This window comes from Salmo salar, unplaced genomic scaffold, assembly GCF_905237065.1.
Source record: "Salmo salar unplaced genomic scaffold, Ssal_v3.1, whole genome shotgun sequence".
Lineage (NCBI taxonomy): Eukaryota > Metazoa > Chordata > Actinopteri > Salmoniformes > Salmonidae > Salmo > Salmo salar.
This window is the reverse complement of record NW_025549114.1, coordinates 28669-56122: the sequence shown is the minus strand read 5'-3', so window position 1 is coordinate 56122 and position 27454 is coordinate 28669. Positions and strand designations below refer to the sequence as shown.

The following is a 27454-nucleotide window of genomic DNA, read 5'->3' as shown; positions in this document are numbered from 1 at the left end:
AACACTCTTAGTTGTTGTAGAAATTGACCCACTATGCTGTTTACTTTGTGCATCTATGTCATATCGCTGACTCAACCTTTAAGTTTGTTCTGACCAAATAGATCATGATTGTGATCCTTGACTGGGACTCAACTACAATGAACGCTTAAAACAATTTTGATTTAAAAACAATTATCAGTTAACACTCACATTTTTCAGGTCCAGGCTTGATCCAACTCTCTCCACCATGGTCTCTGGTGTTCTCAGGTCCAGGCTTGATCCAACTCTCTCCACCATGATCTCTGGTGTCCTCGGGTCCAGGCTTGATCCAACACTCTCCACCATGGTCTCTGGTGTTGGTAATACTAATGAAGACATTGCATATCTTGAGGAAAGCCCTTAGAGGTGTGAAGTCACCAGGTATCATGAGTTACATACCCCCAGGTAGTGATTAGAGAGAGAATGACATTACAGAGAGGCTGTTCTATTCAACAGGTTCTGATGCCCTCTAGTGGTTAGAGAGAGAATGACATAACAGAGAGGCTGTTCTATTTAACAGGTTCTGATGCCCTCTAGTGGTTACAGAGAGAATGACATTACAGAGAGGCTGTTCTATTTAACAGGTTCTGATGCCCTCTAGTGGTTAGAGAGAGAATGACATTACAGAGAGGCTGTTCTATTTAACAGGTTCTGATGCCCTCTAGTGGTTAGAGAGAGAATGACATTACAGAGAGGCTGTTCTATTTAACAGACTGAAATTAAATAGAGGACAGGAATCTACTAACACATTAAAACACACCACTACTACTAATCTAACTGTGTGTAGGTCCAACAGAACACATTAAAACACACCACTACTACTAATCTAACTGTCTGTAGGTCCAACAGAACACATTAAAACACACCACTACTACTAATCTAACTGTCTGTAGGTCCAACAGAACACATTAAAACACACCACTACTACTAATCTAACTGTCTGTAGGTCCAACAGAACACATTAAAACACACCACTACAACTAATCTAACTGTCTGTAAGTCCAACAGAACACATTAAAACACACCACTACTACTAATCTAACTGTCTGTAGGTCCAACAGAACACATTAAAACACACCACTACTACTAATCTAACTGTCTGTAGGTCCAACAGAACACATTAAAACACACCACTACTACTAATCTAATTGTCTGTAGGTCCAACAGAACACATTAAAACACACCACTACTACTAATCTAACTGTCTGTAGGTCCAACAGAACACATTAAAACACACCACTACTACTAATCTAACTGTCTGTAGGTCCAACAGAACACATTAAAACACACCACTACTACTAATCTAACTGTCTGTAGGTCCAACAGAACACATTAAAACACACCACCACTACTACTAATCTAACTGTCTGTAGGTCCAACAGAACACATTAAAACACACCACTACTACTAATCTAACTGTCTGTAGGTCCAACAGAACACATTAAAACACACCACTACTACTAATCTAACTGTCTGTAGGTCCAACAGAACACATTAAAACACACCACTACCACTAATCTAACTGTCTGTAGGTCCAACAGAACACATTAAAACACACCACTACTACTAATCTAACTGTCTGTAGGTCCAACAGAACACATTAAAACACACCACTACTACTAATCTAACTGTCTGTAGGTCCAACAGAACACATTAAAACACACCACTACCACTAATCTAACTGTCTGTAGGTCCAACAGAACACATTAAAACACACCACTACTACTAATCTAACTGTCTGTAGGTCCAACAGAACACATTAAAACACACCACTACTACTAATCTAACTGTCTGTAGGTCCAACAGAACACATTAAAACACACCACTACTACTAATCTAACTGTCTGTAGGTCCAACAGAACACATTAAAACACACCACTACTACTAATCTAACTGTCTGTAGGTCCAACAGAACACATTAAAACACACCACTACTACTAATCTAACTGTCTGTAGGTCCAACAGAACACATTAAAACACACCACTACTACTAATCTAACTGTCTGTAGGTCCAACAGAACACATTAAAACACACCACCACTACTACTAATGTAATTATAGAAATGATGAAATATTGCTATGACTCACCTCTGAATGTGTTGGTCATCTATCTGACACAGGGTCACTGAGGAGGAGGAGGAGCAAACCCCAAACCCAGGATAGAGGGGTTCAGTAAATGTGGTGTGTTCTGTGTAAAGGTGTGTCAGTGTACCAGAGGACACACTATAGAAGGACAAAGTACCAGCTGGCCAGTCCAGATACACTCCAACTCTGTTAGAATCAGGACCAGAGATGGATCTACTGACTCCAGGATGGTTAAAGTGATAACCACAGTGAGAGCAGACTAAACTCCAGGACTTCCTATTGCCTCCAATCTTACTGTCGTCCTCCCATCCATTCCTATTCATTCCTTTGTACACCACACCAATGTCAGCCTTGCCACCATCCTTCTCCACCTCCCAGTAATAACGACATCCAGATAAGCCTTCTCTGCAGAGAACTTGGGGACTACAGTCAAATCTGTCTGGATGGTCTTCATAATGCTGATCCTCCACCACACATGTCACCTTCCTGTTCCCCTCAGACAGTATCAGGTTTGGGTTTGCTGTATTTGGGTCCAGGGTGAGATGACAGGCATCTGTAGACAAAAGGAGAGTTTAATCAAACCACATCTTCATATAAAATGTTGTTTTGTAGGTACAGAACAAGTATTGATTAGTTACTATGTTACTATAGTTCTGAATATGTAGTTAATTAGGATTGAAGAGACTTACATTTCCTCAGCCCTGATTTCAGCCTGCACTCTCCACCATGATCCACACTGTAGGAGAAACAGGTTATTGACTGACAAAGACCTAATAAAGCAGTCAACATTTAAACCATATTGTTGTGTTCTGGTGCACTATCCAAGTTCAATACTAGAGACATACAGGTATTCTATCCTACCTACTGCATACAGAACGGAGTACAATTCATTACTAGATACATACAGGTATTCTATCCTACCTACTGCATACAGAACAGAGTACAATTCATTACTAGAGACATACAGGTATTCTATCCTACCTACTGCATACAGAACGGAGTACAATTCATTACCAGAGACATACAGGTATTCTATCCTACCTACTGCATACAGAACAGAGTACAATTCATTACTAGAGACATACAGGTATTCTATCCTACCTACTGCATACAGAACAGAGTACAATTCATTACTAGAGACATACAGGTATTCTATCCTACCTACTGCATACAGAGCGGAGTACAATTGCAACAGGATATCAGAGATGCAGAAGAAGAGTATTCATGTGGTGATGATGTATGCTGTGTTGGAGTGCTCAGCCTGCTGAGTAAACTTCCCCTTAATTCTACCATCATGTCCTCATGTTACGGAACATACTACACTACATATGACACAACCACTGCTCACACTATTAGGACATCTATTCTGACTTACTTCAGCTTCATCAGTTTATATGTGGGATCCACCAGAGCAGCTGAAAGCAGTCCTCCTGCAGAGTCTCCTGGGTGATTGTAGCTCAGGTCCAGCTCTTTCAGGTGGGAGGGGTTTGACCTCAGAGCTGAAGACAGAGCAGCACAGCCCTCCTCTGTGACCAGACAGCCAGACAGCCTAAAGAGAGACACACAACAGCTGTCTAGGTTGGTGTACTGGTGTCAATCATCTTGTAGGACACCCATACATTTCTCCATGACACAAACATTGTGATGAAACATTAGATTTTCACAGTACTTGTTTTACTAAGCTCAGTACCGACCTGACTGAAACAGTTGTACTTACCCCAGTGTGTGTAGTTTACAGTCTGGATCCTCCAGTCCAGCAGACAGCAGTGTAACTCAGCTCAGTACAGACCTGACTGAAACAGCTATACTTACCCCAGTGTGTGTAGTTTACAGTCTGGATCCTCCAGTCCAGCAGACAGCAGTGTAACTCCTGAGTCCTGCAGGTCATTGTCTCTCAGCTCCAGTTGTTTCAGTTGTGAGTTGGGTGAACTCAGGACTGAGGCCAGATGTGAACAGCAACCCTCTGTCAGACCACACTGACCTAGACTAGAGGGCAGAAGAGCACATGATTAACACATGTTTAAAACATCCACATAATAGCTCATACTGAAGATATTTAACTCACACTAGTGACACTATGTTGCAGAGTGGACTGGTTAATCCAACACAGAGCAGCTCCACTCCTCTGTCTTCCAGGTCATTGTAGCTGAGGTCCAGTTCTCTCAGGGGGGAGTTTGGTGTCTGCAGAGCTGAGGTCAGAGTCTCACAGGATTCATATGTGATTTTACAGCCATCCAGTCTGGAGAGAGGAGATATGTCAATACACTGTTAAATATGCAAAGGTTTAAGAATAATGAGATGCATTAAGACAATAACAGAAGGACATGATTAACCAATGTTAAAAACATACTTTTTACAACCCTTTTAATTTTTTTTATATATATTTATTTATTTATATATTTTTAGTATACTTTTTTACAAGATGAGTGATGAGAAGAGAATCATCCAGCTCATTGGGAATCTCTCTACACTACCATATGCCATGTCATGAAATATGCAGACAGACGGATTAAAAGTGTGTTTACATTGTAATACTTCTGACAGACAACTTCTAACTCCGCCCATAACTTTTGGAATTATAGCATTCCCAGAAAGCATGAATTATTGACTCATTGTTAGTTTTACATTTAAGACATTTTTTGTTTATTTATTTTCATTTAGGCAGGAGTGTCACGTCCTGACCATAGTAAGATGTTATTTTTTATGGTAGAGTAGGTCAGGGCGTGACAGGGGGTGTTTTTTTTGTTTGTTTATTCTATGTGTTCTATTTCTGTGTTGGTTTGTTTGGGATGATCTCCAATTAGATGCAGCTGGTCCTCGTTGTCTCTAATTGGAGATCACACTTAAGTAGGGGTTTTTCTTCCTGGGTTTTATGGGTGATTATTTAGAGTATTGTTTGTTTCTCCTCTGCATCACGGTTTGTTGTTTTTTCAGTTTATTTATGTATTGCAAAGTTTCACAGAGTAAATAAAATGTGGAACGACACACACGCTGCACCTTGGTCCTCTCCTTTTGACAGCCGTGACAAGGAGGGAACAAACTGAACAGTACAGCCATATGTAAGGATGGCAGGAGGGGATATATTGAACAGAACAGCCCTATATAGGGATGGCAGGAGGGGACAAACTGAACAGTACAGCCGTATATAGGGATGGCAGGAGGGGACAAATTGAACAGAACAGCCCTATATAGGGATGGCAGGAGGGCACAAAGTGAACAGAACAGCCCTATATAGGGATGGCAGGAGGGGACAAAATGAAAAGAACAGCCCTATATAGGGATGGCAGGAGGGGACAAACTGAACAGAACAGCCCTATATAGGGATGGCAGGAGGGGACAAACTGAACAGAACTTTTTATTTCACCTTTATTGAACTTGGCAAGTCAGTTAAGAACAAATTCTTATTTACAATGATGGCCTAACAAAATGTAAAAGGCCTCCTGCGGAGACAGGGGCTGGGATAAAAAAAATATATAAGACAAAACATACATCACGACAAGAGAGACAACACAACACCACATAAAGAGAGACCTAAGACAACATCATAGCAAGGCAGCAACACATGGCTACACAGCATGGTAGCAACACAACATAACAACAACATGGTAGCAACACAACATGACAACAACATGGTAGCAACACAACATAACAACAACATGGTAGCAACACAACATGACAACACCATGGTAGCAACACAACATAACAACAACATGGTAGCAACACAACATGACAACAACATGATAGCAACACAACATTGTAGCAGCACAAAACATGGTACAAACATTATTGGGCACAGACAACAGCACAAAGGGCAAGAAGGTAGAGACAACAATACATCACACAAAGCAGCCACAACTGTCAGTAAGAGTCTCCATGATTGAGTCTTTGACTGAAGAGACTGAGATAAAACTGTCCAGTTTGAGTGTTTGTTGAAGCTCGTTCCAGTCGCTAGCTGCAGCGAACTGAAAAGAGGAGCGAAACAGGGAGGTGTGTGTTTTGGGGACATTTAACAGAATGTGACTGGCAGAACGGGTGTTGTATGTGGAGGATGAGGGCTGCAGTAGATATCTCAGATAGGGAGGAGTGAGGCCTAAGAGGGTTTTATAAATAAGCATCAACCAGTGGGTCTTGCGGTGGGTATACAGAGATGACCAGTTTACAGAGGTGTATAGAGTGCAGTGATGTGTCCTATAAGGAGCATTGGTGGCAAATCTGATGGCCGAATGGTAAAGAACATCTAGCCACTCGAAAGCACCCTTACCTGCCAATCTATAAATTATATCTCCGTAATCTAGCATGGGTAGGATGGTCATCTGAATCAGGGTTAGTTTGGCAGCTGGGGTGAAAGAGGAGCGACTACGATAGAGGAAACCAGGTCTAGATTTAACAGGCCTGATAGAGGAAACCAGGTCTAGATTTAACAGGCCGGTGCTGAAGGAGGACGAGCACCCAGCAACAGTCAACAAAGAGCTATTTTAAAGTTTAATGCTTAAAACCAGCAAATCAAATTGTTTGGGGACAGACTTGGTGGAGACAACCGAGCACTGAAGGTGTTCCTTGGTAAAGATTTCCACTTCACCACCTTTGGAAGATGACTGTCGTTCTGCTGTAGAATTTGTTAATTTTGTCTGGTGTAATAAACTCTATACATTAGTTTATACTGGATTAATCATATATTTTTGCTAACTTTAATTTTGTTAGTTATATTCCAACATTCCCTCCATCTTGTGACCAATATCAGTTATTTTTAAGTCTTGGTTCCTATAGAATGTGTTTAGAAGAAAATATAAACTAACTCACTCAAGATATTTAACCTTAGTTTGATATATTTATCATATTTGATGAATGTTTCTGCATAGTTACCAAGATGTTCAAATAATAACTACAAATATATAAACTCTATAAAGACAGTGGCTACTGAAGAAAGTTAACTCACACAAGTGTCTGTATGTTGCAGAGTGGACTGGTTAGTCCAACACAGAGCAGCTCCACTCCTCTGTCTCCCAGGTCATTGTAGCTGAGGTCCAGTTCTCTCAGGGGGGAGTTTGGTGTCTGCAGAGCTGAGGCCAGAGTCTCACAGGATTCATATGTGAGTTCACAGCGATCCAGTCTGGAGAGAGGAGATATGTCGATACACTGTTAAATATGCAAAGCTTTAAGAATAATGAGATGCATTAAGACAATAACAGAAGGACATGATTAGACTGTTTAAAACACACTAACTCACTCAAGATATTTAACATTAGTCACATATAATTATCACATCGTATGTATGTTTCTGCATATTTAACAAGATGTTCCAAAAAAATGTAAAAGATAATAACAAATAATTACTACAAATATATAAACACTATAAAGACAGTGGATACTGAAGATATTTAACTCACACTAGTGTCTGTATGTTGCAGAGTGGACTGGTTAGTCCAACACAGAGCAGCTTCACTCCTCTGTCTCCCAAGTCATTGTTGCTGAGGTCCAGTTCTCTCAGGGGGGACGTTTGGTGTCTGCAGAGCTGAGGCCAGAGTTCGCAAGATTCATATGTGAGGTTACAGCCATCCAGTCTGGAGAGAGGAGATAATCTGTTAGATATAAAAATCCTTCATTATAATGATACTGTAAACATCAACTCAATAACAGAACTTACAGGTTTTTGCAGGTTTTGCAGGTTTTCACTACCGGCAGCAACCTCTGATAACCTTTCTCTGATGTGTTGTATGTCTTCAGGTCAAACTCCTCCAGCACCTCCTCTGACATCAGTAACAGGTAGGCCAGGGCTGAACATTGGTCAGGTTTTAGTCTTGTTTCTGAAAGAGTTCCTGATCGCAGGGAGGTCTGCATGTCTTCAACTAGAGAGTTGGCACCAAGTTCATTCAGACAGTGGAACAAGTTCATGATCCTTTCTGGTGAGGATTCCCTTTCGATGTTGTTTGAAAGGTACCTGACTGTTCTCTCAACTGTTTCCTCATTGGTCTGTGTTGTACTTCCTGTCTGTGTCAGAAGGCCTCGTAACAGATTCTGATTGGACTCCAGTGAGAGACCCAGAAGGAAGCGGAGGAACAGGTCCAGGTGTCCATTCTCACTCTTCAAGGCCTGGTCCACTGCTCTCCTGTGTAAGTCAGACAACTGGATTGACTCCTTCTCTTTATCATCACTAGTGGGGGAGAAAACATTTTCCTTCTTGTCCAGACATGATTCTAAAGCATGCACTGCTGCTAGAAACTCCTGAATGCTCAGATGCACAAAGCTGTAGACCTTCTCTTGGTCCAGCCCAGATTCTTCTTTAAAGATCTCTGTACACAATGCTGAGTACTCTGATGCCTCTGTGACATCAAGGCCACACTTTCTCAGGTCCTCCTCATAGAAGATCAGGTTGCCCTTCTGCAGCTGTTGGAAAGCCAGCTTTGCCAGTTTCAGGATCATCTCTTTGTCTGACTGAGACAGGTCCTTTGGGTTTGTCTCTGTTGCTTTGTTGTACTTCTTATTCTTCACAATGATTTGGATGAGAATGAAGTGTGAGTACATCTGGGTCAGAGTTTTGGGGACTTCATCCTTCTCTGCCTCTTTCAGTATCATCTCAAGGACAGTGGCTGATATCCAACAGAAGACTGGCATGTGGCACATGATGTGGAGGCTCCTTGATGTCTTCATGTGTTTGATGATTTCATTGGCCAGATTCTGATCTGGGATTATCTTCCTGAAATACTCCTCCTTCTGTGGATCATTGAACCCTCGTACCTCTGTCAGCTGGTCAATACACTCAGGAGGGATCTGATTGGCTGCTGCAGGCCTCGAAGTTATCCAGAGGAGAGCAGAGGGAAGCAGATTCCCCTCGGTGAGGTTTGTCAGCAGCACATCCACTGAGGTTGGCTGTGTGACATCACAGCACTTCTCATTGTTTTTGAAGTCTAGAGGAAGTCGACACTCATCCAGACCATCAAAAATGAAAACAGTTTTGGTTTCACCATCTTCAATGCTGTCAATTTCTTTCAGCTCTGGGAAGTAGTGGGAAAGAAGTTGCATCAGACTGTATTGGTCCTTTTTCAGGTTCAGATCACGGAAAGGAAGAGGAAACATGAAATGAACGTCCTGATTTGCTTTTCCCTCTGCCCAGTCAAGGAGGACCTTCTGCACAGAGACTGTTTTTCCAACACCAGCGATTCCTTTTGTCAGCACAGTTCTGATAGGTTTGTCTTGTCCAGGTAAAGGCTTGAAGATGTCATTGCATTTGATTGGTGTCTCTTGTGTGGTTTGTTTCTTGGATGCCATCTCTATCTGTCTAACCTCATGTTCATTATTGAGCCCTCCACTTCCACCCTCTGTGATGTAGAGCTCTGTGTAGATGTCCTTGAACAGACTTTGGTTTCCATGGTGTCCAATTCCTTCAGATACGTGTTGATACTTATGTTTCAGTTTAGCCTTAATGTCTTGTTGGACTGTCAGCAGAGTTTGACCTGTAGGAAAACAATGAGAGTTGGGACTCATAACTTTGTGTGTGTGTTTTATATAGGCCTTTGTACTGTTCTTTGTAATATTGTATGAAACACAGTCTTACTTCTTCTGTCCAGAAGGTTGTGTGTGATCTTTAATGCATCTTCACTGTCCAAACTCTCCACTTCCTTATTGTCATCTGGTAATGGTTCCTGGCTGAAAGCAGGTGGCTGATCACTCTTCATTGATAGCAGGCTGGTTGTAGGTAACTCTGCTTTGGGCTTCTGGACACTGAACAAAACAGGGAGACAGATCACCTCATCAATATCTCATCAACTTCATTTTAACAACTGTATAATGGACCTTCTACTGTATAATTACTGATGTTTCTTTTTAAATGAATCCACAATTGGGAAAACAGCAGCACTGAGTGGTTTCTACTCTGTCTTTTATAAAGCTAGCCATCTTCAGTTAGCTAGCCATCTTCAGTTAGCTAGCCATTTTCAGTTAGCTAGCCATCTTCAGTTAGCTATCCAGCTTCAGTTAGCTATCCAGCTTCAGTTAGCTATCCAGCTTCCTGTTAGCTATCCATCTTCAGTTAGCTAGCCATCTTCAGTTAGCTAGCCATCTTCAGTTAGCTAGCCATCTTCAGTTAGCTAGCCAGCTTCAGTTAGCTAGCCATCTTCAGTTAGCTATCCATCTTCAGTTAGCTAGCCATCTTCAGTTAGCTAGCCAGCTTCAGTTAGCTAGCCATCTTCAGTTAGCTATCCATCTTCAGTTAGCTAGCCATCTTCAGTTAGCTATCCATCTTCAGTTAGCTAGCCAGCTTCAGTTAGCTTCACATTCCAGGTCCGGCTTCATCCATACTATGATGGTGTATACTCCCGCTGCTAAGTGTAGTAGTCTTATAACTGTGTGTTGCACATGGCTAGTCGAACCCCAAACTCTTCATTTAGGCCGGTTAACTCAGAGCTAAGTCCACTTATCCTGAATGAAGTGTCTGAGCCACTAGTTGAGGACCAATGAAATCAGATACCCTTCCTCTCACACAGATTTGGTCATCCTCCCCTTCATTTGAGGAAGATAACCGATTTAAAGATTGCAGAGCTATATGATTAATACATTGACATGATTGGTTGAAGGTAGGTGGGGGCGGGAGGTACTGTATAAACACAAACTCACTTCCTTGAAAACAGCTCTGCACTGCTCCTCGAAGAACAGGAAGTATGAACGCCCTGACTTCTGCAGAGGCCGTATCACCGTAAAATGCTGCACGGCAAATGCAGACGTCAGATTGACCATGCAGAGCCTTTATTTTTGTATTTAACCTTTATTTAACTAGGCAAGTCAGGCAAGTCAGCGGTGTTGCAATCTACTGCAGAGATAGCCTGCAGAGTTCTGTCTTACTATCCAGGTCTGTACCCAAACAATTCGAGTTCCTACTTTTAAAAATCCACCTTTCCAGAAACAAGTCTCTCACTGTTGCCGCTTGCTATAGACCACCCTCTGCCCCCAGCTGTGCTCTGGACACCATATGTGAACTGATTGCCCCCCATCTATCTTCAGAGCTCGTGCTGCTAGGTGACCAAACTGGGACATGCTTAACACCCCGGCCATCCTACAATCTAAGCTTGATGCCCTCAATCTCACACAAATTATCAATGAACCTACCAGTTGCAACCCCAAATCTGTAAACACGGGCACCCTCATAGATATCATCCTAAACAACTTGCCCTCCAAATACACCTCTGCTGTTTTCAACCAAGATCTCAGCGATCACTGCCTTATTGCCTGCATCGGTAATGGGTCTGCGGTCAATGGCCATGCTTTCCACCTGGCTACCGCTACCCCGGCCAACTGCACTGCACCCCCCCACAGCAACTCGCCCAAGCCTCCCCCATTTCTCCTTCACCCAAATCCAGATAGCTGATGTTCTGAATGAGCTGCAAAATCTGGACCCCTACAAATCAGCCGAGCTAGACAATCTGGACCCTCTCTAAAACTATCTGCCGAAATTGTTGCAACCCCTATTACTAGCCTGTTCAACCTCTCTTTCAAATCATCTGAGATTCCCAAAGATTGGAAAGCTTCCGCGAACATTGCCCTCTTCAAAGGGGGTGACACTCTAGACCCAAACTGCTACAGACCTATATCTATCCTATCCTACCCTGCCTTTCTAACGTCTTCGAAAGCCAAGTTAACAAACAGATTACCAACCATTTCGAACACCACTATACCTTCTCCGCTATGCAATCTGGTTTCAGAGCTGGTCATGGGTGCACCTCAGCCACGCTCAAGGTCCTAAACGATATCATAACCGCCATCGATAAGAGACATTACTGTGCAGCCGTATTCATCGACCTGGCCAAGGCTTTCGACTCTGTCAATCACCACATTCTTATCGGCAGACTCAACAGCCTTGGTTTCTCAAATGACTGCCTCGCCTGGCTCACCAACTACTTCTCTGATAGAGTTCAATGTGTCAAATCGGAGGGCCTGTTGTCCGGACCTCTGGCAATCTCTATGGGGGTGCCACAGGGTTTAATTCTCGGGCCAACTCTCTTCTCTGTATACATCAATGATGTCGCTCTTGCTGCTGGTGATTCCCTGATCCACCTCTACGCAGACGACACCATTCTATATACTTCTGGCCCTTCCTTGGACACTGTGTTAACCTGTTAGGGCTAGGGGGCAGTATTTACACGGCCGGATAAAAAACGTACCCGATTTAATCTGGTTATTACTACTGCCCAGAAACTAGAATATGCATATAATTATTGGCTTTGGATAGAAAACACCCTAAAGTTTCTAAAACTGTTTGAATGGTGTCTGTGAGTATAACAGAACTCATATGGCAGGCAAAAACCTGAGAAGATTCCTTACAGGAAGTGGCCTGTCTGACAAGTTCTTGTTCTTCTTGACTCTCTTTATTGAAAACTGAGGATCTTTGCTGTAACGTGACACTTCCTACGGCTCCCATAGGCTCTCAGAACCCGGGAAAAAGCTGAATGATGTAATTCCAGCCCCTGGCTGAAAAACATTAGCGCCTTTGGTAAGTGGTCTATCAGAGGACAATCAGACTGAGGCGCGTGCACGAGGCGACCCCATGTTTTTATTTTCTCTCTCTTTGTACTAAAACACAGATTCCCGGTCGGAATATTATCGCTTTTTTACGAGAAAAATGGCATAAAAATTGATTTTAAACAGCGGTTGACATGCTTCGAAGTACGGTAATGGGATATTTAGATTTTTTTGTCACGAAACGCGTCGGGCGCGTCACCCTTCTTTACCCTTTCGGATAGTGTCTTGAACGCACGAACAAAACGCCGCTATTTGGATATAACTATGGATTATTTTGAACCAAACCAACATTTGTTATTGAAGTAGAAGTCCTGGGAGTGCATTCTGACGAAGAACAGCAAAGGTAATAACATTTTTCTTATAGTAAATCTGACTTTGGTGAGGGCTAAACTTGGTGGGTGTCTCAATAGCTAGCCCTGTGATGCCGGGCTATCTACTTAGAATATTGCAAAATGTGCTTTCACCGAAAAGCTATTTTAAAATCGGACATAAGCGAGTGCATAGAGGAGTTCTGTATCTATAATTCTTAAAATAATTGTTATGTTTTTTGTGAACGTTTATCGTGAGTAATTTAGTAAATTCACCAGAAGTTTGCGGGGGGTATGCTAGTTCTGAACATCACATGCTAATGTAAAAAGCTGGTTTTTGATATAAATATGAACTTGATTGAACAAAACATGCATGTATTGTATAACATAATGTCCTAAGATTGTCATCTGATGAAGATCATCAAAAGTTAGTGCTGCATTTAGCTGTGGTTTGGGTTTATGTGACATTATATGCTAGCTTGAAAAATGGGTGTCTGATTATTTCTGGCTGGGTACTCTGCTGACATAATCTAATGTTTTGCTTTCGTTGTAAAGCCTTTTTGAAATCGGACAGTGTGGTTAGATTAACGAGAGTCTTGTCTTTGAAATGGTGTAAAATAGTCATATGTTTGAGAAATTGAAGTAATAGCATTTCTAAGGTATTTGAATAACGTGCCACGGGATTCCACTGGCTGTTACGTAGGTGGGACGAAATCGTCGCACTGGCCCTAGAGAAGTTAACAAACCTCCAGACGAGCTTCAATGTCATACAACTCTCCTTCCGTGGCCTCCAACTGCTCTTAAATGCAAGTAAAACTAAATGCATGCTCTTCAACCAATCGCTGCCCGCACCTGCCCGCCCATCCAGCATCAGTACTCTGGACGGTTCTGACTTAGAATATGTGGACAACTACAAATACCTAGGTGTCTGGTTAGACTGTAAACTCTCCTTCCAGACTCACATTAAGCATCTCCAATCCAAAATTAAATCTAGAATCGGCTTCCTATTTCACAACAAAGCATCCTTCACTCATGCTGCCAAACATACCCTCGTAAAACTGAACATCCTACCGATCCTCGACTTCGGCGATGTCATTTACAAAATAGCCTCCAACACTCTACTCAACAAATTGGATACAGTCTATCACAGTGCCATCCGTTTTGTCACCAAAGACCCATATACTACCCACCATGGTCGGAACTAGAAGCACAAGCATTTCGCTACACTTGCATTAACACCTGCTAACCATGTGTATGTGACAAATAAATTTGATTTGATTTGATTTTACCATTGCGACCTGTACGCTCTCGTTGGCTGGCCCTCGCTTCATACTCGTCGCCAAACCCACTGGCTCCAGGTCATCTACAAGTCTTTGCTAGGTAAAGCCCCGCCTTATCTCAGCTCACTGGTCACCATAGCAGCACCCAACCGTAGCACGCGCTCCAGCAAGTATATCTCACTGGTCACCCTCAAAGCCAATTCCTCCTTTGGCAGCCTTTCCTTCCAGTTCTCTGCTGCCAATGACTGGAACGAACTGCAAAGATCACTGAAGCTGGAGACATATCTCCCTCACTAGCTTTAATAAGCACCAGCTGTCAGAGCAGCTCACAGATCACTGCACCTGTACATAGCCCATCTGTAAATAGCCCATCCAACTACCTCATCCCCATACTGTATTTATTTATTTATCTTGCTCCTTTTGCACCCCAGTATCTCTACTTGCACATTCATCTTCTGCAAACTACCATTCCAGTGTTTAATTGCTATATTGTAATTACTTCGCCACCATGGCCTATTTATTGCCTTAACCCCGTTATCCTATCTCTTTTGCACACTGTATATAGCCTTTTTCTACTGTATTATTGACTGTATGTTTGTTTATTCCATGTGTAACTCTGTGTTGTTGTATGTGTCGATCTGCTTTGCTTTGTCTTGGCCAGGTCGCCGTTGTAAATGAGAACTTGTTCTCAACTTGCCTACCTGGTTAAATAAAGGTGAAATAAAAAATAAATAAAAAATAACAAATTCTTATTTATAATGACAGCCTACCAAAACCTTCTATGGATGATATGTCTACAGCCACAATGCAACAAGCTGTTAAACAGATTGGTGTGCTTATGAATGCAAAGCATCCGAAGTCGGTATTAACGCTAAGTAATAAAATAAAGGAGGAACTTCCAAAAACCTATTTCACAACATAGTCTGCTGAACTTGCAAGATAACTTTTCTTTGATTGTAATTTCGGCACAAATGAAAATGTGTTACTGCCTCATGGATTTGATATTTCAGCATTATCTCAACGAAGTGTTCGGTGTTGGACTAGCAATGTGCCTCATTCACGAGCAGTTAAAAGCCTGCTAGAGTGAAAAGGCTCTGCATGGTCAATCCGCCGTCTGCATTGACCAGAAGTCAGGGCATTCATACTTCTTCACTTTGCTGAGTAGAGCAGAGCTGTTGATCAGGAAGTTTAAACCTCCCGCCCCACCTACCATCAACCAATCATGTCAATGCGGAGCTATACGGAGCCCTCCGCATTTGTTGCAACATTTGGGAGGCGCATGGCATCGCCGTACAAAGCTCAATTTGGCCTCCAAGCCTATGGAGGTTCCACAATTGCTTAACTGATCAAATCAAATGTATTTATAAAGCCCTTCTTACATCAGCTGATATCTCAAAGTGCTGTACAAAAACCCAGCCTAAAACCCCAAACAGCAAGTAATGCAGGTGTAGAAGCCCGGTGGCTAGGAAAAACTCCCTAGAAAGGCCAGAACCTAGGAAGAAACCTAGAGAGGAACCAGGCTGTGAGGGGTGGCCAGTCCTCTTCTGGCTGATCCTCTGAACCGTATACCACATTGCCAGATCAAGCAGAAATTGGCTTTAATAGTGGCAGGCGGGTGAGCAATTTCCACCGTCGTATTATGGATGAAGCCTGACCTGGAATGTGACGCTAACTGAAGCTGGCTAACTGAAGCGGTCTAACTGAAGCGGGCTAACGGAAGCTGGCTAATGGAAGCTGGCTAACTGAAACTGGCTAACTGAAGCTGGCTAGATTTATAAATGCCTGAGTAGATGTAGCTGTAGCTTGCTTCGTAGTGTAACACTTAGGTTAGTTCTGAAGGATTCGTTGCCATAGAGATGTACCTGGCTAAAAGATGAGCCACTCGTGGTACTGGGTATCTCGAGTTGAACTCAGAGCAGTGGCAGGTATTTATGGATGCCAAAAAAAATACAAAACATAAAACCATTCATCTTTCGTCTCTCTGCGTTTCATAATGTTCCTTCAATTCACAAGAGGCTGAATGTATCTCAGAGGAGAAAGCATCTGAGTGAGTGAAACAGCGCCCCCTCTGTCTCTATACATGTAGGACATCTATTCAATTCAATTCAAGGGGCTTTATTGGCATGGGAAACATATGTTTACATTGCCAAAGCAAGTGAAATAGATAATAAACAAAAGTGAAATAATCAATAAAAAATGAACAGTAAACATTACACTCACACGTTTCAAAGGAATAGACATTTTAAATGTCATATTATGGCTATGTACAGTGTTATAACAATGTACAAATGGTTAATGTACAAAAGAGAAAATAAATAAACATGAATATGGGTTGTATTTACAATGGTGTTTGTTCTTCACTGGTTGACCTTTTCTTGTGGCAACAGGTCACAAATATTGCTGCTGTGATGGCACACTGTGGTATTTCACCCAGTAGATATGGAAGTTCATCAAAATTGGATTTGTTTTGGAATTCTTTGTGGGTTTTTGTAATCTGAGGGAAATATGTGTCTCTAATATGGTCATACATTTGGCAGGTTAGGAAGGGCAGCTCAGTTTCCACCTCATTTTGGGGGCAGTGTGCACAAAGCCTGTTTTCACTTGAGAGCCAGGTCTGCCTATTGCAGCCTCTCAATAGCAAGGCCATGCTCACTGAGTCTGTACATAGTCAAAGCTTTTCTTAATTTTGGGTCAGTCGCGGTGGTCAGGTATTCTGCCACTGTGTACTCTGTAGCATTGAAGACAAGGGAAGCCAGAGAGCATCTGGCATTCCTTGACAAAAAAAGTATAAAAAAATTAGCCAATCAGCGTTGAGCTAAACCATGGGTGTCAAACTCTGGCCCGCGGGCCAAATTTGGCCCACGGGGTAATTATATTTGGCCCGCGAGACAATACCAAATTACTACTAGAGCTGGCCCGCCTGTATTATACAGCGCATTCACCGCTAATACTACGAATCCCATAATGCTCTGCTGTTGTTTTCGCGCGCCAATCAGGACAGGACCCAGAAACGCCCTCTCCTCTGTGACAGTAGTCATAGCAACATAGACGCTACAACTGTCAGCGCGCTATCCCTTCCCAAAAATGGCGAAAAGAAAGGCAGAAAACAGGAGCTTTCTGGACAATTGGGAGGCAGAATATCTGTTTACATATGTAAAAGACAAACCTGTTTGTCTTGTTTGTGGAGTCAACGTGGCTGTAAGTAAGGAGTACAACATTAGACGACACTATGAAACGAAACACCATGACAAATACAAGGACCTGGACATGACTCAAAGGAGCCAGAAAGTAGAGGAGATGAAAAGAAGTTTGGTTTCACAACAGAATATGTTAAAAAAAGCCACATCACAAAGTGGGGCTGCTGTAAAGGCTAGTTATATAGTGGCAGCAGAGATCGCAAAATCAGCCCGGCCCTTTAATGAGGGAGAGTTCGTGAAAAAGTGCATGATGAAAGTTTGTGACCTCGTATGCCCAGAGAAAAAGCAAGCATTTTCAAACGTGAGCCTGAGCAGGAACACAGTAGCTGATCGCACATGTGATCTTGCCACCAATCTGTATGACCAGCTGATGGAAAAGGGAAAAGATTTCGTTGCGTTCTCCCTCGCTGTGGATGAGAGCTGCGACGCATCTGATACTGCTCAGCTGTCAGTCTTCATCCGTGGAGTGGACTCAAATCTGTGTGTTACGGAGGAGCTATTGGGATTCAAATCAATGCATGGCACAACCACAGGAAAGGAAATCTTTGAGGAGGTTTCCAAATGTGTAACTGAAATAAAGCTGCCGTGGGATAAACTCGTTGGATTAACGACAGATGGTGTGCCAGCGTGTGCGGTAAAAAGAGTGGACTGGTGGGCATGGTTTGGGAGAAGATGCGGGAAGAGAACTGTGCAGGTGAGCTAACTGTTTACCACTGCATCATACATCAGGAATCACTGTGTGCCAAAGCCCTAAAGATGGAACATGTTATGACCACAGTAACACAGGTAGTTAACTTTATAAGAGCCAAAGGTCTGAATCACCGCCAGTTAAAAAAATTCTAGAGGAGTGTGGTTCGGAATACGCAGACGTGCCGTATCACACAGAGGTGAGATGGCTAAGCAGAGGAAAAGTACTGAACAGATGTTTCGAGCTGCGTGAGGAAATATGTCAATTCCTGGAAACCAAAGGGAAGGATACAGCAGAGCTCCGGGAGCAAAAGTTTCTGTGTGAGCTGGCCTTTCTCTGTGACATCTCGAGCCATCTCGATGCGCTGAACCTGCAGCTTCAGGGGCGGGGGTGCATCATCACAGACATGTACGCTGCAGTGAGGGCCTTTAAAACTAAACTGTGCCTGTGGGAGAATCAGATGCTGCAAGGAAACCCTTGCCATTTTCCCTGCTGCCAAACCATAAAACCGCAGATCTCTACCGCCGTGTTCCCATGCGCACAGTTTGCTGAAAAACTCAGTGTTCTCTCCGCTGAGTTTAGCCGGCGATTTGCCGACTTCGATGTCCAGAAATGTAGGTTTGAACTGCTTAGTAATCCCTTCGCAGTTGATGTGGAAAATGCACCAACCAACATCCAAATGGAGCTGATTGAACTCCAGTGCAACGACACGCTGAAGTCAAAGTATGATGCTGTGGGCGCCGCACAGTTTCCACGGTTCATCCCTGACACAATGCCTCAGCTCCGCACCCAAGCTGCTCAGATGCTCTCCATGTTCGGCAGCACTTATCTATGCGAGTGTAACGGCTGTCTTCTGTAAAAATGGACCAAGGCGCAGCAGGTATGTGAATACTCATCTTTAGTTAAAATAAAGGAGTAGAGCATCCACTTAACAATTCAAACAATATATCAGACAGGAACAGTTTTGCAGGCACACAACACGCAGTGCAAAAACAACTACCCACAAAACCAAGTGACAAACATACTCCTACATATATGACTCCCAATCAGGAACAACGATACCCAGCTGTTCCTGATCAGGAGTCACAAGACCAACACAGAACAATCACACACACAAGACTGCCACGTCCTGACCCCAAAACTACAACAACAGCTCCATCTGCTGGTCAGGACGTGACAGTACCCCCCCTCAAGGTGCAGACCCCGGAATGCACCTAACAACGAAAAAAACACCAACAAACAAAATCCCCAACAAAACCCATAAACAATAACCCCTAAACAATAAGGGAGGGAAGGGAGGGTGGCTGCCGTCAACGACGGCACTGTGCTACACCCTCCCTCCCCAACCCACCTATCCTGGAGGTGGCTCCGGTGCAGGACGTGGACCCTGCTCCACCCTCGGCGTCGCCCACTTCGGTGGAGCCGATAGCTGCGCCAGGCAGACGGACCCCTCGAGCCGGGCCGGAGGACAGGAGGGCCCCTCGGGCTGGGCCGGGGGACAGGAGGGCCCCTCGGGCTGGGCCGGGGGCAGGAGGGCCCCTCGGGCTGGGCCGGGGGCAGGAGGGCCCCTCGGGCTGGGCCGGGAGCAGGAGGGCCCCTCGGGCTGGGCCGGAGAGCAGGAGGGCCCCTCGGGCTGGGCCGGGGGCATGCGGGCCACTCGGGCTGGGCCGGAAGGCATGCGGGCCACTCGGGCTGGGTCGGAAGGCATGCGGGCCACTCGGGCTGGGCCGGAAGGCATGCGGGCCACTCGGGCTGGGCCGGAAGGCATGCGGGCCACTCGGGCTGGGCCGGAGGGCAGGAGGACCACTCGGGCTGGACCGGAGGGCAGGAGGACCACTCGGGCTGGACCGGAGGGCAGGAGGACCACTCGGGCTGGACCGGAGGGCAGGAGGACCACTCGGGCTGATCCTGACAGGCCGGGCACCCTGGCAGATCAGGGCAGGCGGGCACCTCTGGCAGAACCGGGCAGTCTGGCCACTCTGGCAGAACAGGGCAGTCCGGCCACTCTGGCAGAACAGGGCAGTCCGGCCACTCTGGCAGAACAGGGCAGTCCGCCACTCTGGCAGAACAGGGCAGTCCGGCCACTCTGGCAGAACAGGGCAGTCCGGCCACTCTGGCAGAACAGGGCAGTCCGGCCACTCTGGCAAAGCAGTCCGGCCACTCTGGCAGAACAGGGCAGTCCGGCCACTCCGGCAGAAAGGGCGTCCGGCCACTCCGGCAGAGGGCAGTCCGGCCACTCCGGCAAAAGGGCAGTCCGCCACTCCGCAGCAGGGCAGTCCGGCCACTCCCGACAGGGCAGTCCGGCCACTCCGGCAGTTCAGGGCAGTCCGGCCACTCCGGCAGTTCAGGGCAGTCCGGCCACTCCGGCAGTTCAGCGCAGTCCGGCCACTCCGGCAGTTCAGCGCAGTCCGGCCACTCCGGCAGTTCAGCGCAGTCCTGCCACTCCGGCAGTTCAGCGCAGTCCGGCCACTCCGGCAGTTCAGCGCAGTCCGGCCACTCCGGCAGTTCAGCGCAGTCCGGCCACTCCGGCAGTTCAGCGCAGTCCGGCCACTCCGGCGACTGTTGACTGGCGGGCAGCTCCGACGACTGTTGACTGGCGGGCAGCTCCGACGACTGTTGACTGGCGGGCAGCTCCGACGACTGTTGACTGGCGGGCAGCTCCGACGACTGTTGACTGGCGGGCAGCTCCGACGACTGTTGACTGGCGGGCAGCTCCGACGACTGTTGACTGGCGGGCAGCTCCGACGACTGTTGACTGGCGGGCAACTCTGACGACTGTTGACTGGCGGGCAACTCTGGTGACTGTTGACTGGCGGGCAGCTCTGGTGACTGTTGACTGGCGGGCAGCTCTGATCACGACTGTTGACTCCTGATGCGTGGGGCAGGTATTGGACGTACCAGCCTGGAGACACGCACCTCCATGCTAGTGCGTCTGGCGGGAAACACCGGACCGAAAGGGCGCACTGGCGGTCTTGAGCGCAGGGTTGGCATCACCCGTTCCGGCTCGATGCCTACTTCGCCCTGGCACATGCGGGGCGCTGGTACCTTGCCTACCGGCCTGAAAATCCCAGGCCTCACCACAGCCCCAACCCCAAAGCACGGGACCTGTCCAGTCTGCCCTACAAGGGTACGGGGAGCTGGCCTGGGGCTGTAATCTCGCCCCGCCAAATAGCCCTTGTGCCCCCCCCTAAAAAATTCTTGGGGCTGCCTCCAACATTCCTCCCTCACTTGCCTCTCTCCTCTTCTCCGCTGCATGGTCCTTTGGTGGTGGGTAGTTCTGTAACGGCTGTCTTCTGTAAAAATGGACCAAGGCGCAGCAGGTATGTGAATACTCATCTTTAGTTAAAATAAAGGAGTAGAGCATCCACTTAACAATTCAAACAATATATCAGACAGGAACAGTTTTGCAGGCACACAACACGCAGTGCAAAAACAACTACCCACAAAACCAAGTGACAAACATACTCCTACATATATGACTCCCAATCAGGAACAACGATCCCCAGCTGTTCCTGATCAGGAGTCACAAGACCAACACAGAACAATCACACACACAAGACTGCCACGTCCTGACCCCAAAACTACAACAACAGCTCCATCTGCTGGTCAGGACGTGACAGCGAGCAACTTTTCTCCTCGATGAAGATGACCAAAACAACTCACAGGAGACGTCTGACTGATGAACACCTTCGCTCGATACTGAGGATTTCTTCAGCTCAGAGCCTGAGCCCAGACATTGATGAACTAGCATCCAAGAAGAGATGCCAGGTATCTGGCTTGGGCACATCAGATTAGATCAGTGTGCAATAATTAACGTTTTCTTTGTGCACTTTTTCTTGCTACAAGGCATGGGCTTGAATGGTTGATTGATTTATTATCATTTTATTTGTAAAATTATTAGCCAGTGGAAAAAGTTTATTTTGGTATTTAAATCAGAAGGCTGCAAATAGAAAAGAGGCATACGATTTTTATTTAAATTTTATTTATTTAATAAATGAATGCCATTGATGTGTTTTTTCATTTGAAATTCGATTTTGCATGTCTCCACTATTAAATTATATATTGTATGGTAATAAGCGATGCTTGTTCCATATTCAATGTTAAAGCAAAACTTGTTTGGGTCCATATTAAAAGGTTCATTTGTTCAATGTTGGCCCGCAACTTTGTTCAGGTTTTACATTTTGGCCCACTGGGTATTTGAGTTTGACACCCCTGAGCTAAACTGAGTGAGCTTAACTGTGAATGGTCCTGGCTCACAAAAAAACAGTGTCAAGGGAAGCCAGTTTGGATTTGGCTTCACTCCTATCAAATCCCATTGAGAGCATATTTCATTGACAGAAGAACTTTAATTGTTGCACCTCGTTGTGGCTTGCTTGCCAGCTAGGTAAATCTTGCCCTTTCCTAAATTAGCCATGGATGGAGATAGGGATTTGGACTTGTGGTTTTACTTAAATCTCCGTAATGGCTAATGATTATAACGGCGATTCTGATCCAACCATTCATTCATTAAAGTGGGTACTGTGTGACAGAGTGATAGACTGTTTTGTCAACATGAAAGACAGGAGGATGGCATTTGTGTTTCTTTACAAGTAGGGTGAGTCAACATTATCTTTCTACTTCCACACACACAGCCACATCATATTTAGCTTATGTTGATTGGACTAAATTATTTTTGGTTGAACTGGTGTTGGAACAGTGGAAGCAGCTCCTGTTTTCTTTGTGACTTGCTGTAACTCTCTGTGGTTCTAAATCAATAGTTGTTCAGTGGTCAGAAAATGTCAGAAACATTACCTTGACCATGCTGTAGGTCATGTACCTGTTTGTTACATGCAATATGCTTTGTGGACTTCACTGGACAGAGGTTTCTATCCGGTTTTGTGATAAAACAAAGGTGTGGTTGAATTTATTCTGCCACAGTGTCTTATTGTCTCAGCCTTTAGTCCTATATATCACTGTGTCTTATTGTCTAGGCCTTTAGTCCTATATATCACTGTGTCTTATTGTCTAGGCCTTTAGTCCTATATATCACAGTGTCTTATTGTCTAGGCCTTTAGTCCTATATATCACTGTTTCTTATTGTCTCAGGCTTTAGTCCTATATATCACAGTGTCTTATTGTCTCAGCCTTTAGTCCTATATATCACTGTGTCTTATTGTCTCAGGCTTTAGTCCTATATATCACTGTGTCTTATTGTCTAGACCTTTAGTCCTATATATCACTGTGTCTTAATGTGTAGGCGTTTAGTCCTATATATCACAGCGTCTTATTGTCTCAGCCTTTAGTCCTATATATCACGGTGTCTTATTGTCTAGGCCTTTAGTCCTGTATATCACTGTGTCTTATTGTCTCAGCCTTTAGTCCTATATATCACAGTGTCTTATTGTCTAGGCCTTTAGTCCTATATATCACAGTGTCTTATTGTCTCAGCTTTTAGTCCTATATATCACAGTGTCTTATTGTCTAGGCCTTTAGTCCTATATATCACTGTGTCTTATTGTCTCAGCCTTTAGTCCTATATATCACTGTGTCTTATTGTCTCAGCCTTTAGTCCTATATATCACAGTGTCTTATTGTCTAGACCTTTAGTCCTATATATCACTGTGTCAAGGCATATGAATTAACAGGTTATAGAGCACACAATGAAATGATCACAACACATGGGTTTTAATATGGCTGCCTCCCCCAGTGATTTTACCCACGCACCGCTACTGATTCAGAGTTGACCACATTTGACTCTCTGACTCCTCATATCTGATGAACAGTGATTTGTTGACACCGGAGGGAGAAGAGCATCCGGCAGCGTGTGCAACGATGTCCGAGAGGGAAAGAAAACTGTGTTTGTTGTTTGTAGTAACATCTTTGTTGTTGTAACATCCCAAACGGATGGTTTCACCGTTAAGGAATCTAGCTTTAAGAGAACTGTATATATTTACAATTAATCGCTTACCTCTTAGAACTGGTGTCTTGAGTCATTTTAGAGGCAGTGGTCCCCTCCTCTCTCTCCCCAGAGAGACTCATTTTAGAGGCAGTGGTCTCCTCCTCTCTCTCCCCAGAGAGACTCGTTTTAGAGGCAGTGGCCTCCTCCTCTCTCTCCCCAGAGAGAGTCATTTTAGAGGCAGTGGTCCCCTCCTCTCTCTCCCCAGAGAGACTCATTTTAGAGGCAGTGGTCTCCTCCTCTCTCTCCCCAGAGAGACTCATTTTAGATGTAAGTCACAGCTCACTCAGCTACAATAAGAAATAACAGAACAGTCAATATTTCTGAACATTGAAGAACCAATAACAATGACAACACTTTTACAGTCTGTGGTCAGAGTTTAAACAGAGACTTCATGTTGCATTTAAACATTTACAGTCCAATCTGTTATTACTTTGACCTGGATCTCCATTAGCTAGTCTCCCTTGTTGGATCCCCTGACTCCATAACAACAGCTGTCTACAAGGGCTCCACACACAACTAAAATACATTATAGACATCTACTTTACATTGAAAGATGGTAGTAGACATTATAATGTGCAATCAATCGCCTATAACAACAACTCTATACCTCATAGCCTATAACATCAAATATTAATTAGGCTAATCAATATAAATCAACATAAAAGCCTACAATTATTATTCTTGAAAGTTGAAATCAGTATTGTAATAACTTTACAATTCTGCGGAAGTTTAACCCCCTAAATCACCTCTCTCTACAATAGTCTAAGTTCTGGTTTAGTAGTAGCCTACAAGGTGACACGCATTGCTTTGTTATGCAAGAAAATGTCCAAAAATGGACACATTGGTTTGTCTGGCAAGTCCGTTTGATTGTGCAATAATAATAATAATTCAGAGCTGGACCGACTTTTGGAAACCCTGATTTAGTCACCATTTACATCGTTTATGTGCCAATTGTTGCATGTCACTTTTACTTGAGCGACTTGACGAGACGGACTAGTTTCTTTAGCGACAGATTTACAAAATTCCGACGCACGTTTTCTTTCAGGAATTGAAACAACGCAAAGTGTCGACTGTGTTGGGGATCATCGGATAGAAAATCACGATAATGTGCAATCAATCACCTATAACAACAACTCACTACCTCATAGCCTATAACATCACATCATATTAATTAGGATAATCAATATAAATCAACATTTAAGCCTACAATTATTATTCTTGAAAGTTGAAATCAGTATTGTAATAACTTTACAATTCTGCGGATGTTTAACCTCCTAAATCACCTCTCTCTAAAATAGTCTAACTTCTCAAACACTTTTCTATAATAAATTGTAAAAGGCTACAAACCTCAAACATGTTTCTTCAACCGTTATTTCTCTACTTCCTTATAAAATGTTGGCTACTTCCCATTTCAACACAGTGGTCGGGTTCAACACGTATAGGTTTATATTATATGTTCATATTTATGTAACATTAAGTCCCCAAACCCGGACGACGCTGGGCCAAATTGTGCGCTGCCCTATGGGTCTCCTGATCACGGACGGTTACAGCCCGCGATCGAACCCGGGTATGTATTGATGCAGTGTCTTAGACCGCTGCGCTACTCGGGAGCTTAAGTTAAAATAGCTGACAGATATTTATTCCTAACCCTTTAAGAGAATACAGCCTACACACCATCATTTCTTGTTCTGGTTTAGTAGTAGCCTACAAGGTGACACGCATTGCTTTGTTATGCAAGAAAATGTCCAAAAATTGAACAATTGGTTTGTCTGGCAAGTCCGTTTGATTGTGCATGAGCTGGGGTGTACTACCTAGTGCACACCGTACCAAACCGTTGCAAAACGTTTTGGAACGACAACGAGTTTCAAATTCAGGTAATTCAGAGCCAGACCGACTTTTGGAAACCCTGATTTAGTCAACATTTACATCGTTTATGTAACAATTGTTGCATGTCACTTTTACTTGACCGACTTGACGAGACGGACTAGTTTCTTTAGCGACAGATTTACAAAATTCCGACGCACGTCGTCTTTCAGGAATTGAAACAACGCAAAGTGTCGACTGTGTTGGGGATCATCGGATAGAAAATCACGATAATGTGCAATCAATCACCTATAACAACAACTCACTACCTCATAGCCTATAACATCACATCATATTAATTAGGCTAATCAATATAAATCAACATTTAAGCCTACAATTATTATTCTTGAAAGTTGAAATCAGTATTGTAATAACTTTACAATTCTGCGGATGTTTAACCCCTAAATCACCTCTCTCTACAATAGTCTAACTTCTCAAACACTTTTCTATATTAAATTGTAAAAGGCTACAAACCTCAAACATGTTTCTTCGACCGTTATTTCTCTACTTCCTTATAAAATGTTGGCTACTTCCCATTTCAACACAGTCGACGCGTTCAACACGTATAGGTTTTTTTTATATTATATGTTGATATTGATGTCATATAAAGTCTTCATACACTTCATGCAGGTGTTCAGCCCATAAATTCATATTGTATCTGGTAAAAGTGGTTTTGTATTAATGTGATGTGATTGAGTGATGTTTTGCAGTGCTACCAGCAGAGGGCAGTGGGACAACAACCAGGTTCGGCAGAAGGACGCTGGACGGGTCATATCTGTGTTATTATGGTAACATGATAGGATGGGGAACCAATGATAGACAATGATTCTGCAGAACCCAAAACAGACTGATTATAATGTATAGTATATGATGTTACATTGAACTAATCACATTTATTAAAGACCAACTCACAGAGACACATAAATACATTCATGCCTTTTAATTGTATTTATTGAAAATGTATTTGACAGGGATACTGCACATCAATCAACATTTCTGTAAATGTGACAGATTTAGCCAGCTAGCTAGTTTTCAACTGTAGTCCCTGGGCTGGTAGATAAACATTTTAATAAAAACAAAATAAATGTTTTTGCCCTAACACAACTGATTCTACTAATCAAAGGCTTGATGATAATTAGTTAATTAGTTTAATCTAAGGTGTTCGTTCTCGGGTAAAAACTAAAACATGCAGCCCTTTGGGGTCCCAGAGGAGAGGTTTGGAATAAACTGACCTACAATGTTACACAAATTAACTCATTATTTATTAATTATCTCACCAATTCACACACACACACACACACACACACACACACACACACACACACACACACACACACACACACACACACACACACACACACACACACACACACACACACACACACAGAAATAGACACAGACACACACAGAAAGTAATGTGATACAAATTTACCCTGTCCCCACCACCCAACAGACTCTTACCCTGCCCCCACCACCCAACAGACTCTTTTCCTGCCCCACAACCACCACCTAAGACTCTTACCCTGCCCCCCACCACCCAACAGACTCTTACCCTGCCCCCACCACCT

At 43.9% G+C, this 27454-nt stretch overlaps 1 protein-coding gene across 1 annotated transcript; it reads right to left on the bottom strand.

The window, feature by feature from the left end:
• Positions 1-167: 167 nt before the first annotated feature.
• LOC123735260 (NACHT, LRR and PYD domains-containing protein 3-like) lies at positions 168-26585 on the bottom strand. Its single transcript, XM_045713013.1, has 12 exons — positions 26361-26585; positions 24033-24310; positions 9656-9822; positions 7748-9554; positions 7491-7664; positions 7040-7213; positions 4169-4342; positions 3916-4089; positions 3479-3652; positions 2793-2839; positions 2107-2656; positions 168-329 (listed from the first exon to the last, which is right to left on the bottom strand). Exons 2-12 carry the CDS (start codon positions 24281-24283, stop codon positions 179-181), a joined length of 3843 nt encoding a protein of 1280 aa, XP_045568969.1. The 5' UTR covers positions 24284-24310; positions 26361-26585; the 3' UTR covers positions 168-178.
• Between the last annotated feature and the right edge of the window lie 869 nt (positions 26586-27454).

Coding starts and splice junctions, on each gene's coding strand:
- LOC123735260 (XM_045713013.1), bottom strand. CDS start 24,283: ATGAGTCTCTCTGGGGAGAGAGAGGAGGAGACCACTGCCTCTAAAATG. Junction 4,343..7,039: donor TGCAACATACAGACACTTGT/GTGAGTTAACTT, acceptor TCCTCTCTCCAG/ACTGGATGGCTGTAAAATCA. Junction 2,840..3,478: donor TATAAACTGATGAAGCTGAA/GTAAGTCAGAAT, acceptor TTTCTCCTACAG/TGTGGATCATGGTGGAGAGT.